At 40.2% G+C, this 19,962-nt stretch overlaps 1 protein-coding gene across 10 annotated transcripts in view; it reads right to left on the bottom strand.

Moving 5' to 3' along the window:
- Window positions 1-10,254: 10,254 nt before the first annotated feature.
- CD274 (CD274 molecule) overlaps window positions 10,255-19,962 on the bottom strand; it is a 64,269-nt gene continuing 54,561 nt past the window's right edge. For 9 of the 10 annotated variants that reach the window (XM_039230836.1, XM_039230837.1, XM_039230838.1 and 6 more), the window contains 4 exons: window positions 16,417-16,704; window positions 14,176-14,286; window positions 12,353-12,424; window positions 10,255-10,912 (listed from right to left, as the gene is read on the bottom strand). In XM_039230836.1, coding sequence (XP_039086767.1) covers window positions 10,890-10,912; window positions 12,353-12,424; window positions 14,176-14,286; window positions 16,417-16,704 — 494 coding nt within the window. In that variant the 3' untranslated portion in view covers window positions 10,255-10,889. The remainder of the gene's footprint in view (window positions 10,913-12,352; window positions 12,425-14,175; window positions 14,287-16,416; window positions 16,705-19,962) is intronic. The other variant, XM_039230844.1, reaches the window with a different exon arrangement.

The following is a 19,962-nucleotide window of genomic DNA, read 5'->3' as shown; positions in this document are numbered from 1 at the left end:
AATATAACTTAAATGGTAGAGAGGATAAAGATTGAGTTCAAACTGCTTTAATTAGCTTCTGGCAATTCAATAGTTTCTCTGATACTATTATTTGTGTTTTTTGTTTTGTTTTGGGAGGAGGAGGAAGCTTTATGCCCATAACTCATGATAGTATGTTTCAATCATGGTGTTTTTAAGGGTAGCATGGATGTCTGGATCATCTCTACATTCTCCACGAAGCCTAGTAGATACAGTAGGCACTAAATGAATATTTGTTCAAATAAAGGGGACGAGTTCTCATTGATGGTGTACTTAACCAAGGTCACTGTTTTGCTATGTTTTGTTTTCAGTTTGACTGAAGAATAGACAGAAATATTTAACTTGAGGTATAAAAAGAGGAATTACTTTCCACTAGAAAACAGCTTGTTCTGAAATTACCAAGGAGTGAAGCGTCTTTCTTTAAAAACAAACCACGGGTATCCAAATAAACATTTTCTAAATTGTCCCTAAATAAGTTTCATTATCCTATGTAATTTTTGCTTTACAGTAGAGCTCAGCATTTAATGACATACGAGACCCCGATGAATCAAAAAGGGATCAATATCAGAATTTTAAATGGTCAAATTGAAAGAGGAAAGAAATGCTAGTTAATTGTAACATAATGAAAAATTCCAAAATTATGATGATGATCACCTAAGACCATCAACCTAACACAACTTTAATTTAGTTATTTTACTTTATAGAAAGAAAACGTTTTAATTTTAAATTTTTTTAATTTTTAAAAATAAAATTTTAATAATAAATACAAAATTAATTTTGATTTAAAAATGGTTTTAAAGTCATCCATAACAATACCAGTCTGGTTATTCATAGCTCCTGGACTTTAAAATAATTTAAGAAATCATTTCTTGGCATTGATACTGACTAGACCATCCATCATGCATTAGATATGCTGTCCCATTTAGACTTCACTCTGTTTTACCCATAAGGAAACAGACTCAGTGAAGTTAAATCACATACCCAAAGTCACAGAGTTCATAACAGTGGAACTTGGGTCTGACTCCAGGTTTCTACACAATCTCTCACTTTTCCCAAATATATGTACATTTCTCAGGACAGCTAGTTTTTTTTTTTTTTTTTTACCATCCACAGTCACCCAGAATGAAGCAACTTTTAGAACAGTGGTAAAACAACAAACACATGTTTGTTTTTGTCTTTTTGTTTTTCAGCTTTCTCCTCAATGCCTGAATCACTTTAATCAAGTTTTTAAGTTCCCAAGCATCTCCAGTGTCCTAGAAAGAGACCATTTTGTTGGAGCTCATACATGTTAGCACTGAAAATTGTTTTCTATCCTGCTAAGAGACGTGGTTGACAGACAGAGCTTGCTCTCAGTAATTTGTTGTTGCTGATTTAACTTTTTTCCATTATTCATGCTTGACGTGGCATTTTCTTTGTCACAACAAAAAAGATTCTTCTAATCAGTTTCAGTTATGCAAATTTTGTTGTCTATTGAGTAACTTCTCCGTGATCTTTCATTTTTCACAACTGCAGAGCACTGAGATGAAAACAGCTTTTTGTGTCTTGTGAAAGACTGGATGCTTGGTCTCAGGTTGACGGCCAAAGCTTCCCATGGAGAAGCCAAGATCGAAAGGGGAAATCTGGGTTTGGGGGATTTTGATAGTCACCAATAACCTCCCAAATGCTGGCCAAAAGTTTCACCTTGTAGTTATGCAGAAACTTTGCTTGTGTTAAACTCAGTTCTTAGACTGGATACATATGCTGGAATCATTCTTGCATCTTGCATCTTTTCCCCAAGGTCCAAATGTTTTAGTGATTTCATATCAACAGAAACATATTTCATGTCTACAGCACCGGAAACAATGGGTTGATTTGTTCTACTCACTTTTTTAAATAATAGTATCACATGGATCCAAACCCATAGTCAGAGCCCATAAATAAACTGATCATGCTTTTCCATAGTCAAGGCCGTGCTGGGAGTGAAACCAGTGAAAAATGGAGAGAAGGTAAATGAAAATAAATAATTCAGTACAGTTGGGTTCAAATCCAGATTGAAAATCCAGTGGTGGTTAAATTTAGTTGTTTAACATCCCTCACCTCTGATGTTTATGTTTGGCCTTACACATTAGGGAGAGTTATCATTTCCTTAGAAGGCAAATAATTGAGCTCAGACTTTCAAAATCATAATTTATTTGAAATAGGTAATATGTTTACATGATTCAAAAGTCAAAAAGTCCTACCAGTAAGATTCTCCCATGAGGAACCCACTACTCCACTCCAAAAGTAACCAGTCTTAACAGCTTCTATGGATTCTTTCAGATATACATTTTTTGCCTATATATGCAAATATGTATCTACTTTTTCCTTTCAAAAAATAAAAAATTTATATCTCCAAGGATACATAGGGTAAATATGCAAACTAAGTGTACATAGCATGCATGCTAAGTACCTACTGTATGAAGTGTTCATAGCACACAAAATATAATGTACAAAATGAGCATATACTTCTATACCTTTTTTCAATTTAACAATAACTGTATCTCAGAGATCTGTTTCATATCAGTACAGAAAGAACTTCCTTATCTGTTTATGTGGCTGTCTAGTATTCTCTTGTTTGGATATGACACCCCATTCATTTAACCAGTTCCCAAATGGTGAACATTTGGGTTATTTCCATTTGGGTTATTTCCAGTGTTTTGCTATCACAAACAAAGCTGAAATCATTGCAGCTTTAAAACCCTTTCTTAAAATTAATTTCGTATTTATTCTTAATTCACATATCCTTCACAATAAAGATACGTGAATGTCCTGATCCATATGTCATTTTTCACATACGAGACTAGAACTATAGGGTAAATTTCTGTAAGTAGAATTCCTGGGTCATTTGTCATTTGATAGATATTGCCAAATTATCCTTTTCAGAGGTTGTACCAATTTATATTCCCACTAAAATGTAAGGATTCACAGATTTTCTTCCATTGTTAAATTCATCTGGAGTGCGGGGGCGGGGGGGAGGGGAAGGCAGCAGCTGCCCACACTGCTATGGTCTAAATATTTGTGTCCCCTCAAATTCACATGTTGAAATTCTAACTCCCAAAGATGATGTTAAGACGATGGGGCCTTTAGAGGGCTCTTAGGTTATCAGGGTGAGCTTTCATGAGTGGGATTAGTGTTCCTATGAAGGAGACCCCACAGAGATCTTCTGCCTCTTCCACCATGCGGAGATACCACTAGAAGGTGACAGGTACAAGCCAGGAGGGGGATCTTGACCAGAGACAACCATACTGCCACCTTGACCTTGGATTTCACAGTCTCTAGAAAGGTCAGAAATAAATTTGTTGTTTACAAGCCAGCTGCTCTGTGGTTTTTATTATAGTAGCCTGAATGGACTGAAAACACACACCATCAGAGGTAGGTGTCTTCTCCATTCTCCAGGGTCCAAGTTGAATCTGACCTCATTGGTGAAAGTTTCCTGGCACCTATGATTTCCTCCTTCTTCTACTTTATAATGTTTGCGGTCTTCTCTTCTCAGTGTCAAGACATTTTCTTAAAGTCTCATATTCTCTAACATTCGAATTATGACTTAATTCTTCTTGAATTTATGTATCATGTCTTCAGTTAGACTGTAAGTTCCCTGAGAGCAGCCACCACATTTCACATCTTTGACTTGTTTGTGATGCCTTACAAATGCCTGGCCTAGAGAAGTTGGCCAGTGAGTAACTGTGACCCACGGAGATGTTTGTAATGGAGCTGTGAAAAAATGTGAATGGAATTTCACGTATTAATGTGGCACTTTCAGGGTACCTGGGTGGCTTAGTAGGTTAAGCGTCTGACTTTGGCTCAGGTCGTGATCTTGTGGTTCATGAATGTGAGCCCCACATCGAGCTCTGGGCTGACAGAATGGAGCCTGGAGCCTGCTTCAGATTCTTTCTCTCTCTGCCCCTCTCCCACTCTCTCTTTCTCAAAAATAAGTTAACATTAAAAAATTTTAAATCAATCTTGAGGCTACAAAGAGGGAGAACAGAGGTAGAAAGAAATACATGAAGCAAAATCAGATTAACAGGCTGAGATTTGCCACAATCCTGACACAAAGACTTCTTCTGGTAAACCCATTTTCTTCTTGAGAATTTTCCTTCCCCAAAATGGAGGCACTGGAACACTGTCCTATCTCGGTTTCACCACCATTGTAGTCATCCCCAGGAGTCTCAAAGTACTGAATCTGAGAGCCTGTGATCCTTCTGCTGGTCTCCAGCCTGGAGATTCACCTCCCTTTATCTCCCCTTGAACCAGGACACTGCTGCCTATTGTTTCAGGTGTAGCCTTGAAGTGGGTGTCCCTTCTGCAGTGCCTAGGGTCTTCACATTTCATCTCTTCTCCCGATCTGGGTCATCCCCTGGTTTGCCACCTGGCCTGAAAGGCTCTACTGAGGGGTTGAATCCTGAGGCCTGTGTGAGATTTCACTCCACACTATGGACTGCTCCCCATCTCCCCAGCCTTGACTCTCATTTTCTGCAAGAGACCTAAGGAGATCACACTGACTGGAGGAGGAAGGTTGAGGATGTGTTTACTGGTTTTCTTCAATGGAGACAGATATTCTCAACTTCCTATCCATTCAATTCCATTCTTTTATACTACAGAATCTGCAATCAGATCATAAATTGATGAAAAATAGAGCTAAAATATGATAACTTCACAACAATTAAGAAACCAAGAAGTGTAGGGGTGCCTGGGTAGCTCAATGGGTTAAGTGTTTCTCTCCTTTTTTATTATTTATTTTGAGAGAGAGAGAGAGAGAGAAACAGAGAGACAGAGAGCAAGTGAGCAGGGGAGGGGTAGAGAGAGAGGGAGAGAGAGAATCCCAAACAGGCTTCATGCTGTCAGCATGGAGTATGATGTGGGGCTCAATCCCACAAACTGTGAGATCATTCCCTGAGCTGAAATCAAGAGTCAGATGCTTAACCAACTGAGCCACCAGGCGCCCCAAGCATCTGACTCTTGATCTTGGCTCAGGTCATGATCTCGTGGTTCGTGAGTTCAAGCCCTGCATCAGGCTCCGTGCTGACAGCAAGGAGCCTGCCTGGGAGTCTCTCTCTCACCCCTCCCCGACTTGTGTGAGCACGTGTGCATGTGCTCTCTCTCTCAACAAATAAACTTAAATTAGAAAAGAGAAACCAAAAACATGTATGTTTCAGCCAATCTGGCCATTTAGTCTCCATTCAAAATTATGTCATAGTAGACTTCTATACATTACTTTTTTATTTAAAAAAATTTTTTTTAACGTTTTATTTATTTCTAGCAGAGAGAGAGAGAGAGAGAGACAGCGTGAGCAGGGGAGGGTCAGAGAGAGAGAGAGAGTCACAGACTCTGAAACAGGTTCCAGGCTCTGAGCTGTCAGCACAGAGCCCGACGTGGGGCTCGAACCCACGAATCGCGAGATCATGACCTGAGCGAAAGTCGGACGCTTAACCGACTAAGCCACCCGGGCGCCCCCCCTTTTTTTTTTTTAATTTTTTTTAAATGTTTTATTTATTTCTAGCAGAGAGAGAGAGAGAGAGAGAGAGAGACAGCGTGAGCAGGGGAGGGTCAGAGAGAGAGAGAGTTCTATACATTACTTTTAAATCACCACTTTATATTTTTCTGTTGAGGGAAAAGACATAAGCAAATAATCAGCAAGAATTACAATAAAAACTATTGTTTGGTATATCTCAACACCAGCCCATGGCATTAGATGAGCTAATACAATCCCAGTGTCTAGCCTGAAGTACATCCCCAATAAATGGTAATTATCATGACTATTAATGATAAAACCTCACCACTAACAGTTGTTTCATTTAATTTCTTTTAAAATATAAATAATTCTGAAAATATTTAAATTATAATAAAGGTAAATTGGTTTACTAATTTCCTTGAAACTCTGGAGAACTGGAGCAGAGGAAAATTATAAAAATGGAATACATCTGTCTTCACAAATTTGGCCAGGGATGGCAACTGTGCAAAAGTTAACTTTGAATTCTAAGTTTTAAAATAGTAATAATCTAAGCTTTTAAAAATACTGGGGCGCCTGGGTGGCTTAGTCAGTTAAGCGTCCGACTTTCGCTTAGGTCATGATCTCACGGTTTGTGGGTTCGAGCCCCTCGTCAGGCTCTGTGCTGACTGCCAGCTCAGAGCCTGGAGCCTGTTTCAGAGTCTGTGACTCCCTCTCTCTCTGACCTTCCCCTACTCATGCTGTCTCTCTCCTAGAAATAAATAAAACATTTAAAAAAAATTTTTTTTTAAAATACTTAGATAAAAATATATTTGTTTGTGGTGCCTAGGTGGCTAAGTCGGTGAAGCATCTGACTTTGGCTCAAGGTCATGATCTGACAGTTGGTGGGTTCAAGCCCTGTGTCAGGCTCTGTGCTGACAGCCCAGAGTCTGGAACTGCTTCGGATTCTGTCTCTATCTCTCTCTGCCCCTCCCCTTTTTCCCTGTCTCTCTCTCTCTCAAATACAAATAAACATTAGAAAATTAAAAATATATATTTATATATATATTTGGTTCACTTGTGGCAGACAGCTGCATACTTGTAAAAGGGACTGAAGTAAAACTTGGATGTTTTAAAAAGGGCTTGTGAAAGGGATGAAGTAAAACCATAGGTCCATGTTTGGGCTTCTTCTCTTATAATGCGGGCCCTTCCAGTGTCACAAAATTCCAGCCAGAACCATGGCCACCACAGCCAACCAGGAAGACTAGGGATGTATCCTGATGTCCAACACCCATTTTTATTGCTTTGACTGCCAAGCAATTGGCATAAGCATCATTATTTCTACATGCCATCATCATTTCTATAAGGATACTGATATCCTTCTTTAAAAACATCTAGAATCTAACATAGATTCTTAGAAATACCTATCATCATCTTTTGACAGTGACTGATTCAGAGAAATATTCCCAAATCTCTTTGAAGTGAGCTTGATGACTCAGCAATTAAGAGTCCCACACTTCTTTGAAAGAGAAGTGTTGTCTGCTTGTTTTAAAACTACAAACCTTTTGGGGGATCTGAGTGGCTCGGTTGGTAAGCGTCTGACTTGGTTTCTGCTCATGTCATGATCTCCAGGTTTCGTGAGTTTCAGCCCCACGTCAGGCTCTGTGCTAACAGTGTGGAGCCTGCTTGGGATTCTGTCTCTCTCCCTCTCTCTGCCCCACTCCCACCGCTCATGTGGTCTCTGTCTCTCTCAAAATAAGTAAACTTAAAAAAATAATAAAAAATAAAATAAAACTACAAGTCTTTTTAGGGTCCCATCCTAGATCAGGCTTTAATCCTCTACTTCACAGTAAGACGTCTCACTTCCTTTTCGGAATGTGAAGACTGGAATACATGCAGCTTCACAGGCCTTGGCTTGCATGTCCACATTCGCTGTTCTGAGAAGCGGACTCTCTGAGAGGAAAGCCCCTTCAGTTTCCTTATAGCTGTCTGGGTTTTTTTTTGTTGTTGTTTTGTTTTGTTTTGTTTATAAGAGAGAGAGAGTGAGCACAAGCAGGGGAGGGGTAGAGAGAGGGACAGAATCCCAAGCAGGCTCTGTGCCATTAGCACAGAGCCCAATGCGGGGCTTGAACTCACAAACCTTGAGATCATGACCTGAGCTGAAATTGAGAATCGAGTCAGCCGCTTAACCCACTAAGCCACCCAGGCGCCCCTCCTCATATTCGTCTTGAGCGCCACTCCCACTCTGTCATCCTCCCTCCCACCCTCAGATCTTCAATTTGTATGACACAATTTTGGCTCTTTTCTTGGTACTGTCCTAAAAGAAGCTATCAAGTAAGAAAGGATGAAAGCTTTCAATACATCCTTTTAAAAGCAATTCTTTTGATAGATTTCATCACACAGAACTCAAGAGCATGCTGCATAAACAGCAGCTATGAAAAAAATAACGAGGAAGGTAGCTGCAGATATTCTAAGCAACTTTTCCCACTGGGATATTAAACTGGGCATGGTTTATAAAACCTAGAATACAAGAAAATGGACATGCTGGTACACTGAGGAACAAAATAAATATTTTATTACATTAATGCAGGTGTAAACAATGACAGTTAAAATTCAGAACTAAGTACTGTCTCTGACTATGTCGTTTACAGTGGAACACAAGACAAAGATATAAAGTGCCTTACAAATCCAACACCTCAAGGAGGCACTGACATTTAGGAATGGAGTGAAGAGGTGGTCCCCAGCTCAGCGAGAACTCTCCCCTGTACTTCGCACAGAGGATATGGCCACGCCAACAGGGATGCCGTACCAATTAACATGTACGAGGAGAACAGAAGGGGTTCTGTTCTGCTGGAGATTCTGTTTCTTCAGCTTTGACATGTGGCAAAGCAAAGGTTTCCCTCGTCGATAACCCAGGTAGGCGGCCAAGACAGAAGGGATACGCTGGGACCTCCTGAGAGGGCATGTAAATTCAAGGTCTTTGAAAAGCAACATCTTAGATCTATGTAGTGATGAGAACTGGTAAGACTAAAGGGTTCAGGCACAGCTCATGGGCCTTTTCCAGCACAGGTGGGGGTCAAAGTACAGTCCTGGAATTCCAAAAATAAAAACGAAAACAACCCCCCCCAAATGAAAACCGAAACACAGCAAAACCCACCCATTTAATTTTGCAATTGTAACATCAGAGTCTAGTTTGTACTCAAAACAGGAAAAAACAAGTTCCACACATGATTCAGTCATATAGAATTAATATTAAAGTCAGCCTTTAGGACCCAGGGCACCCAGGAGAACCCAAGGGTTTCACTTTGAGAAACACAACATAAACCAAATCCAAACTCAGTCACAGAGCAAGCACTCAACAAATGCTGGTTGTCTAAACGTGGATGAAGTAATATTGGGGATGTATTAAGTCTTATAAAAGATACTAACAGGCTACGGAAGGGATGATTTAGAAACAAAGAAGATATGGTACCTGGCCTCTGGGAAGCTCATGTTTGCTTCAGCAGCTACATAAGAAAGAATACATTAAATAAAAATAGCCAAGTGCACAGCAGGTGAATAGTGTGTTACCACTTATGTGAACAAGAGGAATAAAAGATTTACTTTTTATACATATTTCTACATATATCCATAGATGATGTTTAGGAGACTACATAAATAAAAGGCAGGGATGGTTGCTTCTCCAAAGGAAAACTGGACGGCAAGAATGAAATGGAGACTTTTTAATGTCTTCTCTAAGGTCTTCTGAATTCTGAATCATGGAAAGATATGAATTCAAAATTCAGCAGCACTTAAATAATAATAGTAAAAAAAAGATCTGCTAGATAACACCAACATGATACATATCAGCATCAGACTGCAGGGCAGAGGTAAGTAAATCAGAGGTAAATACAATGATAGAAAAGGAATTCAAGAGTTATTTTCCACAATCTTTAAAACCACTGACTTCTCACAAACTAAAATCACTTGGATTATGAAAATGTACTTTCGCCTTCCGAGGGACATGCTGACTGGCGTCCCTCCTTCTGGCAACTCTTCCAGACTCTCCACACCATCACCACCCTCCAAGACCTTATTCTATGACACTGCACGAAGACATCGTAATCTGTTTTCTGATCCGTCTCCCCTTGATGCCCTGAGCCCCCTGAGGAGATGTACTTTGTCCTCTTCAGTCACGGCCTGGCAGAGTGCTTGGCATGCGAGAGCACCTCCTAACTGTCTCTGATGAATGAATGAATTTCTTAAAGCAAAACATAGCTCTAAAACTGTATTCTAAAAGGACAGTGGGCGACAGTGGTAGAAATATGAGGTGTGCTATTTACTGGCTCCGGCAAGTTACTTAACTCTCTGCTCCCTCTACTATGAAATGGGTATAACAATCGTGCGCACCACAACACAGCTGATACAGGTGTTACACATGATTATGTGTGAGGATGCCACATGGCTGTCACGCTGACAGGTAAAATGGAATGGGTATTTCAGTAACATACCTCACCTCAAGGTGTGAGAGTAAGATTATTCAGGTCAACCAAAGTGCTAATGGGCTAAATAAGATAATAGCCTATACAAACCAATAGTCCATTCTCTATGCTTCCTATGTGCTGGTAGCTGTGGTGGACACCAAGCACCTTATAAATACTACACATCTTGGGGCGCCTGGGTGGCTCAGTCAGGTAAGCGTCAGACTTCAGCTCAGGTCATGATCTCACTGTTCGTGGGTTCAGGCCCCACCTCAGGCTCTGTGCTGACAGCTCGGAGCCTGGAGCCTGCTTCGGATTCTGTGTCTCCCTCTCTCTTTGCACCCCCTACTCATGTGCTGTCTCTCAAAAATAAATAAACATTAAAATTTTTTTAAAAAAATACTACATATCTTATTGAACACAAATAAGTCACTAAGCAGTAAGTTTAGTGGCAAAATTTTAACTTCCTCTCTTGTTTATCTTCAAAAGAAATCACTCACAAGCACACTCACATGACAGGACTCCACACATTCAAAATAAATAGAAATAACATACTTAAATATTGTTGCAACACTGGGACTCTCAATCACGCAGATGACAAACAGAGATGCTGGCGAAGCCAAGGGGCACTTCTGCAGGAACTGACCATTAAATCAGGGAATCTCAACTCGTTTTCCCAGGATGAGCGATGGACAATTTGGAAGTGTCCTCTCTCTCTCTCAGGTGCCCATGAGTCTCCCAGTTGTTCTGAAGCCCCAGGGTTTCCTTGCAGGTGACCCCTTCTTACTCCTTGCTTTGTTCTCCTCCTCTTCTCTTCCGGCTTCCATTTTTGAGTGCTTGGGCCTCTTCGTCCGACATGATTTGCAGCTCGCCTGGCCCACCACACTCCTCTGGTCATGCCTAGCCCTGACGAGCCCAAAACACAGGCTGAGAATCCCTGCTTTAAGATCAGAAGTTTCAATCCTGGATTACGTCTCCTCAAATTGTAGATCTGGAGAGTGATTATGAGAAACATAGCTCAAGTTTGCTAGATGATATAAATTTGCATTAAGAGAAAGCAGCAGATTATGTTTATGGCCTGTTACCTGTGCAATATAAAGGGTGACCAACCATCTGGTTTACCTAGGTTTGTTCTGGTTTTAAAACAGAGCCCCAGGTCCTGAAAAAACCCTTAATTCTGGGCAAATTGAGAGAGAAGGCGGGTCACCCTAAGATGCTCCAAACAACATTCACTATTTAGTTTTACAAAACAACTGAGTGGGATGGACCATGTATGAGACCAGCCTGAGCTTGTCCAAACTAATTAGATTCCTTTAAACTTGGGCTACTCATGAAGTTCGCTTTCTGCCCGCATTAGAAAGAATTGGAGGGGCACCTGGGTGGCTCAGTCAGTTAAGCATCCGACTTCAGTTCAGGTCATGATCTCATGGTTCATGGGTTTGAGCCCCACATCAGGCTCTGTGCTGACAGCTCAGAGCCTGGATCCTGCTTCAGATTCTGTGTCTCCCTCCCTCTGCCCCTCCCCTACTCTGTCTCTCTGTCTCTGTCTCTCTCCCTCCCAAAAATAAATATGAAAAAAATTTTTTAAGAAAGAATTAGAAATCTTAATATAACTTTCTTCTTAGTTCAGGGGTGCCTGGGTGGCTCAGTGGGTTAAGCATCCAACTCTTGATTTTGACTCAGGTCATGATCTCATGGTTCATGAGCTTGAGCCTGGGCTCTGCTGATAGTGCGGAGCCTGCTAGGATTCATTCTCTCTCTCTCTCTCAAAATAAATAAATAAATTTAAAAAAAATAAACCTTTCTTCTTAATCAGCTGGGTGAGGTCTTTCTCACCTTTTATCAATGCAGACATTTGTGGTGACATGAATTTCAGTGGATAGGTTAAGAGTGAGGATCTATGGTGAGGCTAGTGGACTCCAAAGCCTGATTTTTGTCTGGTATGTGCTCCTTCACCCTATGTTTTCTCTACTGTAAAATGGGGAATACTTCAGTATTTATCTGTTTGATTTTGTGGGGGAGAGTGTAAATGAGGAACTGCCTATGACACAGTTAACACAGTGACTGCTACTTCAGTTCTCTCTCTCCGTCTCTCTCTCTGAATCATCTATCTGTCATCCATCCATGTAACTCAACTTGGTCCCCTTTTGCAGGGAGGTGTTAGGATCCAGAGCAATAAAAACTTAGAAAGAAGTTGCCTCCTCCTACCAACCCCAAAGCTGCTGACCAGTCTACACTCCAAGGCCGTTCCTCAGTCTCCTGAGGGACAGCAAGTGCAGGTGCCTCACAGATGTGAGGTGAGGAAGAGCCAGCTGCTCTAACAGCCAGTGTTCTTTAAAGTGAGGGGAGCCTACGGCTGACGGCTTTCTTCTTGTTATTAACTTTTTGTTCCTTTTTCTTTCAGCTTCTGAACCCCTACTAATATTCTTACCATTTTGTTTCTTTGAGTTCATATCTGTGGTGTCACATTTTTCCACATCCATCATTCGCAGCTCAAAAAACACTTCAAAAAAAGAAAACAAATCATACTTATTCGCATATAACATAACTCTACATCTCTATATCCCATATAACATCTCTCTACAGTGACTCAAGTTTAAATTCCAGGCTCTTAGGAAACATTTTTAATCCCCTAGGAAGTCTGGTAGACTTCCGAATTTATTCTATGGGTTCCAACCCCTGAGGTCAATTCAACAGTTTAGGGCATATGCTTTTGCTCCTAGATTGATTTATTTATTTTCTTCCTTCCTTCCTTTTTCCTTCTTTCCTTCCTTTCCTTCTTTTGTTCTTTCGTTTATTTATTTATTTTTTGTCATCTCTACACCCACTGTGAGGCTCAAAGTCACAGCACTGAGACCAAGAGTCATATGCTCGTGTGACTGAGCCAGCCAGGTGCCCTGCTCCCAGATTTTCTCTAGGAGTATACACTTTTATTTTCCATTCTTCCCTCAGAGATGGATCATACTCTAAGGTACTTTATCATACATTAGTTTTCTAGCCATTTTTCATGCCAACAAATTATTTTTCATGGGCAAATAATCAAAATGTAAGTTGGCAATAGTCACTTCTTTGGATAAATCAACTCCATTTCAGAATCATCATACCGTTGAAAGTTCATCCTTACATTCTGGCTCATTGTCTCAGTTCTGTTAAGTGCATATTCTTTAGAAGCAGCTGACCTCCACTCAATTACACCATTTTCCCATATCCACTCACCCTCTTAAGGGGTTGTGGGGAACTTCTAAACCACCATTGGAATTCCCTTCCATCTTCCACTTCCCTATTTGACCTCAGATAATTCTACACACAGATCATCTTTGGATCCCCTGGTATACTTCTCAAAGCATTGGGGAAATATCTACTTTGAATTGTCATAAAATGGGAGGAAATTATTTGAATAGACTCAATTTCCTGGATTTTAATTGTTCCCATGGGCAAATAAAGAGATAAACACATGCAAATTATTTTGAAAACTATATAGCACCCTCAGCCAGAAATCTTATAAAATACTATATAGTAAAAGTATCAGAGCACTACAGAAAAAACTATTTTTCTTCCTCAGTGTGCCCAGAAACCAGCTCAATACAGCAGTACAACTAATGCAAGACTTAAATTCAACCGGAACTAACAGGTATTTTAGCTTTTCCTCTCCTATTCTAAGTCTGTGGTTATTTGCATGACGGGAAGAAAGTGTATGATGTGTGGCCTTCTCCCTCCGTACACAGGCATTCTCCTGCCTCTCCCCCCCAGACACATGCTCTTCACCCAGCAATACTTCTCAGTCTCACCACCATCTCTATTCAACACTGGAATGTCTTTGTGCCACCTTGCAAAGGCAGATCAGGTTTCCCTGCAGCCATGATCCAACGGTCACCCCCTTGGAAATGCTACTACAAGGGTTCACTGCCCAGCCTCCCACGTAAGCAATGGTGCACAACAGTGAAATGAGCAAGACTGGAGTAAGGGATGACATACAGTTTCACACGCTAGCACTGTTAAAACCTATTTTGCATAATGAAAGTTGGCCTTAAAAGTGAATGCTAATCGGAAAGCAGCATTTTATAAATCAATGTTTCCTAGTGTGGCCACCACTGACATTTTGGTTGGGAGGGCTCCCTGCTACATGGGACTGTCCTGCACATTACACAACACTTAGCATCCCTGGCTCTGCCTGGAAGAGCCACTCTGACAACAAGAGCACCCCCAGACACTTTCACATATGCCCAGTGGACACCATCACAATAAAGGAAATACCATCTTTTTTTTTAAGACAGAAAGCGGCAGTCAGGACCACGACAAGAAACAACGGGACGGCTCCCAAAATCATGAAGTGAGTCCTCCCATTTGCTAGAACCAGACGTAGGTCTGAAAAACAAAAGAAAAAAAGAAACTAAAGATAAATTTTGATGGGAAGGGGTTGAGAGAATAATTATCTTTGAAGTTTAATTCAGGTTAGCTTGAGGGTGCCAAAAGTCCCTGGCCAGCGAGTGGCTGGAACAGCGAGATGCCTTCGATATGAAAATGGGAACAGCTCGAGAAAGAGAAGAAGCCTAGTCTTTGGACAGATGGATGTGGAGGTCAATTCTGCCACCACTCCCTAGCTTTGAGGTCTCAGGCAAATCCTTTAATCTGCCCACAGAATGGAAATGATAACCAAATTTATCATGAGGCTAGTATTTGTGAAGTGCTCACCATAGCAGCTCAGTACTACACGGGAGCCTTGTTATTCTCCTTGCATTCTTTAATGCAGAACCCAGTGGCTTACTGTACTGTATATGGAGACGGGACACAAAGGCCAACTGGCCCCGGCAGAGAGCTCCTACCTCCCCGTACAGATGGCCGCCACTAAAGGCCTTGTGTGCTGTCTTTTATTTCTCAGTTTGAACATGTCGGGCCATCCAATCATTGGTACCTCTCACCAATCTGTCTGGGGTTCCGTGCAAGAAGAAAAGGGATCCCCTGGCACGTGATGTTCAGATACTGCTAATTCCCACTTCCTAACCATTAATCATAATCCATGACTGTCTAGTTCAAGCTTTAAAAATCACACAGTGGTCAACCTTTCTCTAGTAGCTTACAGTTTACAAAGGCTGTTTATATCTATTTTATTTCAATCTCAAAGTTAAGTTGAATCAGGTATGCAAGATATTAAAAAAAACCCTGGGTTATAGATGAGGAAACAGATACAAGCAATTAGCCAAGTTACTGTAAATCTTCCCACAAATAATCTGTCATAAAATAACTTTTAAATGGCAGGAGCCCATGAGTGTAGCCCCTACCAAAGTGACTCATAACCCAGTAAGAGCATCTCTTTAAGTTTCTAAACTCTTTTTGCTCTTTTCATTCATAGGACCAATCCAGTTTTAATTACCTTCGCCTATTGTTTGACCTTTCCACCCAATTTATTAGTTCTTTCTCTTTTTTTTTAAAGTTTATTTATTTACCTTGAAAGAGAGAGAAAGAGAGCAAGCTGGGGAGGAGGTAGAGAGAGAATCCCAAGCAGTTCTACAATGTCAGTGCAGAGCCCAACGTGGGGCTCAAACTCACAAACCATGAGGTCATGACTTGAGCCGAAACCAAGAGTTGGACGCTTAACCGACTAAGCCACCCAGGTGCCCCTCTTACTTGTTTTTTTCTTAAGTAGCTGAAGCTTTACTGGCAACATCTAGTGGGAGGGGGCATTGAGAAGTGCTTCTCAGAACACCTCCGGGGTTATGTTAACATCATGCTCTCCTGACTCTCTCTAAAGGTCTGAGCCTCTCACCTGACTCTGTATCCCATCTTACCCACTTCTGTAGGGGAGTAAGGAAAACAATAGCTGAGTCTGTAGAGGCAAGAGTCTCAAATCCCTTTCACATACTATAGCTCATTAACCCCTATGATAATCTTGCCTGACAGGTTATAACTGTAGACAGAATATGACGCATGCAGGAATTGAGTCCCTTCTGTCTTATGTGCTCAGCAGACTACTTCGAGTTGAAATCTCATAGACTATATCTGGGGTTGCAGGGTACATGGGGAGAAATGACCTGTATCATTTAGAATAGGATAGAAAAGTACCTTCCATTTGCTGCCGCCAGAGAAGCCCTGGAAAGAAAGGAGCAGCTCTGATGTGCTCTAATCTGGACTCCTGAAACCCTTCCTGGATTGAGTCTTCCTTTCATATACTCCCAGCCACAAGAGCATTGCCTACATGGAATGGGGTTGCCTTAATTGTTTCTTAACTTTTCTTTTTCCTGGAGAGCCTGAATGGTGTCTTATTCTTCTATAAGTCCCTGATACCTGGCACATAGAGCATGTTCAATAAATATTTGCTGAATGTTTATCAAATAGCAATAGGACTCATATAAGTGGCGGTGAGGAAGCATTTTGTAAATATAGTGTGATATCTGCATTCATCTATTTAACACATGAATGCCTACAATGAACAGGCACCATGCTAGAGGCCAGGGGATAGCAGTAGACACATTTTAGTTGAGACATTCAGAATATTACCTGGGATGATCAACTCAGCAGTACTGTTTCCCTCAGGACTTGATCTTTGAAGAAAAGTGCAGTAGAAAATTGCATTAGCTGTCGTGTTGACTCTCAGCGTGCTGGTCACATTGAAAAGCTTTGTTTCCGTGTTGGAATTAGTGATGGTGGTTTGGCCACTCAGGACTTGATAGTCACTGTCTGTCCAGATGACTTCAGCGGTGGGGTAACCCTCAGCCTGACACATTAGTTCATGTTCAGAGGTGACAGGATCCACAGAAATTCTTTGGTTGATTTTACGGTATGGGGCTAGGTTGTGAGCAAAAAGAAGACAAGGTTTTCATTTAGAACAAAACTAGGTGTGTGGCTTGGCATTGTCTACATTAGAAAAAGTATCAATTCAGGCTAGTTCTCAGAGAAATAAGCTTAATGATCAGATGTCTCAGCACTGGGGAACCCCTGTTAGTTCTGCTTCAACTCTTTAATTTTTTTTAACATTTATTTATTTTTGACAAAGAGACAGACAGAGCATGAGTGGAAGAGGGGCAGAGAGAGAGGGAGACACAGAATCTGAAGCAGGCTCCAGGCTCTGAGCTGTCAGCACAGAGCCCGATACGGGGTTTGAACCCAAGACCTGTGAGATCATGACCGGAGCCAAAGCTGGATGATTAACCAACTGAGCCATCCAGGCGCCCTTGTGTCAACTCTTCTATTCACAGTTGAGCTAAGTTTGAACTTAAAGGAACAACTCCCTTGCCATAAAAATCATATTGCTATTTTATTTGGGCTCCAAGTAAATGTACAGATGAATTTAAAGAGAAATACCCTCCTGAAACCAATAGTCTTTCTATCCAAATATAAAATATGTCTGTCCATTTACTCAAGTCTTTGTATGTTTCTCACTAAAGCTTTATAGTTTTTACTAAAGGCCAACCCATTTCTTCTTAAATTGGTTCCTGGATATCTTCTTTTTGCTGCTATAAAGCTATCTTCATAACATGAACCTCTTCATGTTTTTCTTAGACTTTATTTAATAAATAGAATATCTGATTTTTATGTGCCATTCACTTTTAGTTTTACTATTTTTTCTTTTTTTTTTTTTCCTAAATCTCATTTATTGTCAACTTAACTAACATACAGTATATACAGCGTGCTCTTGGCTTTGGGAGCAGATTTCCAGGATTCATCACTTACATACAACACTCACTGCTCATCTCAACAAGTGCCCTCCTCAATGCCCATCACCCATTTTCCCCTCCTCTCTCCCTCCATCAACTCTCATTTTGTTCTCTGTATTTAAGAGTCTCTTATGGTTTGCTTTCCTCTCTGTTTGAAACTACTCTTTCCCCTTCTCTTCCCCCATGGTCCTCTATTAAGTTTCTCAAATTCCACATATGAGCGAAAACATGATATCTGTCTTTCTCTGCTTGATTTATTTCACTTAGCATAATATTCACTTTTTCGACTGTAAGTCAATGATCAGAAATTAATTATAAAAAGAATATGATTTTATAAAACTGCTATGTGTTCCTGATAATGCTTTTTAAAATTAAAGTTTATTTTTTTATTTTAAAGTAGTTTCAGATTTACAGAAAGATGGCAAAGATAGTGCGGAGTCCCTACATGCCTATTACCCAGTTCCCCCACTTCTGACATCTTACAGTACATTTGTCATGACTAAGGAGCCAATGTGTGTACATTACTATTAACTAAACTTCACACTTTGTCCAATTTAACTAGTTTTTCCCTAAGATCCTTTTTCTATTCTAGGAGCTCATTCAGAATTCCATATCATGCTACTTACTATTTTGAACATTTTTATGTTATATTTTATATTTAAAGCCTATCTATCGATTGATTGATTGATTGAGAAGCCCAGGCAGGCTCTCACTGTCAGCACAGAGCCTGATGCGGGGCTCAAACTCCTGAACCGTGAGATCATGAACTGAGCCGAAACCAAGAGTGATATGCCTTAACTGACTGAGCCACCCAGGCACCACTATGTTGGCTATTTTAATAAATCACCTAAATAATTATTACACTCAAGAAATAACATTTAAATTTTAGATCAATGATTAAAATTTGGCTCATTGGTTTGGGACCCCTTTAGGATTAAGATACCATGTGTACTGACTATTATAGTAGATTGTTTAATGCATTTCCATCACCTAAGATCTTTATTCATGTTTTCTCATTACAAGCATGGCAACAAGCCACTATTCTGCTGGCATAATCTTTATTTTACTTCTAATGCTTCAGCGTAATCACTAGCGGTCCACCCAGAGCCTTAACTCTCCATTCCTTTACCAAAGGCATAACAATGGCTTTATGATAAGATATACTCACAGAAATTTAATACAAAAAAACCAGAAACAAATAAAACTGAAATAATGATGTGATGTTTTTGTGCTCTTACTGAAACCATTAATAGAAACACTGGATATCAACATAATAATAATTTCAAAACACATAAAGAATGGTTCTCATGAGTACTTGGGTTCTTGACATTATATCTGTTATGTTCCAGAATTCTTTTAAAAAAATAAATCCACTGGAGCAGCTGGGTGGTTCAGTCAGTTAAGTGTTCAATTCTTGATTCTGGCTTGGGTCATGATCTCAGGGTCATGAAACTGAGCCCCACGTCTAGGTCTGCACTGGGCGTGGAGTCTGCTTAAGATTCTCTTTCTCCCTCTACCCCCACCCTACTCTTGCATGTTCTCTCTTTCAAAATAATAAATAAATAAACCCATCCACTGATCCTCCTGCAATAATATTATCATAATAGGTTCTAGTTCACATAGCACAAAGCTTGATCTCTGGACAATTTCATTTTCAAGAGTAAAATCATAGATAATGGTAAAATTAGAATTAAAGGTAAAATGTTTGCTTTTTTATTCTTCTAATTTTTAATGAAATAATAAAGGAGAATGTTGCTTCATGCTAAGCATATATATAAATGTGGCTATACCTCTAAGGGCACAATAAATGAGTGCATTGGTTCTACTCATGGTTAGATATCCACTGTATCAGTCTCTAAAGTAGGGCATATATCTTAGAGTATAAGAAGAAAATATGAGAGCTTCCACTTAATATATATTTTTATCATAATAATTAAGAAATAATCTAAGGCTCTGCCAATTGATACTGGGGCTTACTTCATATGCCACATGAGGGTCTTACGGGAAGACGGGAGTTTTACAACACCAAAGGGAGAATAGTGACTTATTCTGGGCCCATTATAGATTTCTAGATTCTCTACTTTTAACTAGACTAACTGCTTACTAAATGAACAACTAATTAAAAGTTTTTCTGCAAAGAAGCTGAGGATGGAAGATACTAGTTCAAGCATGAACCACAAGGAAATGGCAGGAATGACACCTTATGAAGTGGAAGGAGTAAATGCCAAACTGGACCTGACAAGGTGATGGATTGAACACCCTAAAGACTGTAGATAATGCTGCTATAAACACGGGGTACACGTACACCTCTGAATCAGTAGTTTTATATCCTTTGGGTAAACACCAAGTAGTACAATTGCTGGAGCACAGGGTAGTTCGATTTTTAACT

This window comes from Hyaena hyaena, unplaced genomic scaffold (assembly GCF_003009895.1).
Source record: "Hyaena hyaena isolate Hyena2069 unplaced genomic scaffold, ASM300989v1 scaffold_51, whole genome shotgun sequence".
NCBI lineage: Eukaryota > Metazoa > Chordata > Mammalia > Carnivora > Hyaenidae > Hyaena > Hyaena hyaena.
The sequence above is the reverse complement of the archived record's forward strand: the minus strand, read 5'-3'. Positions and strand labels throughout refer to the sequence as shown.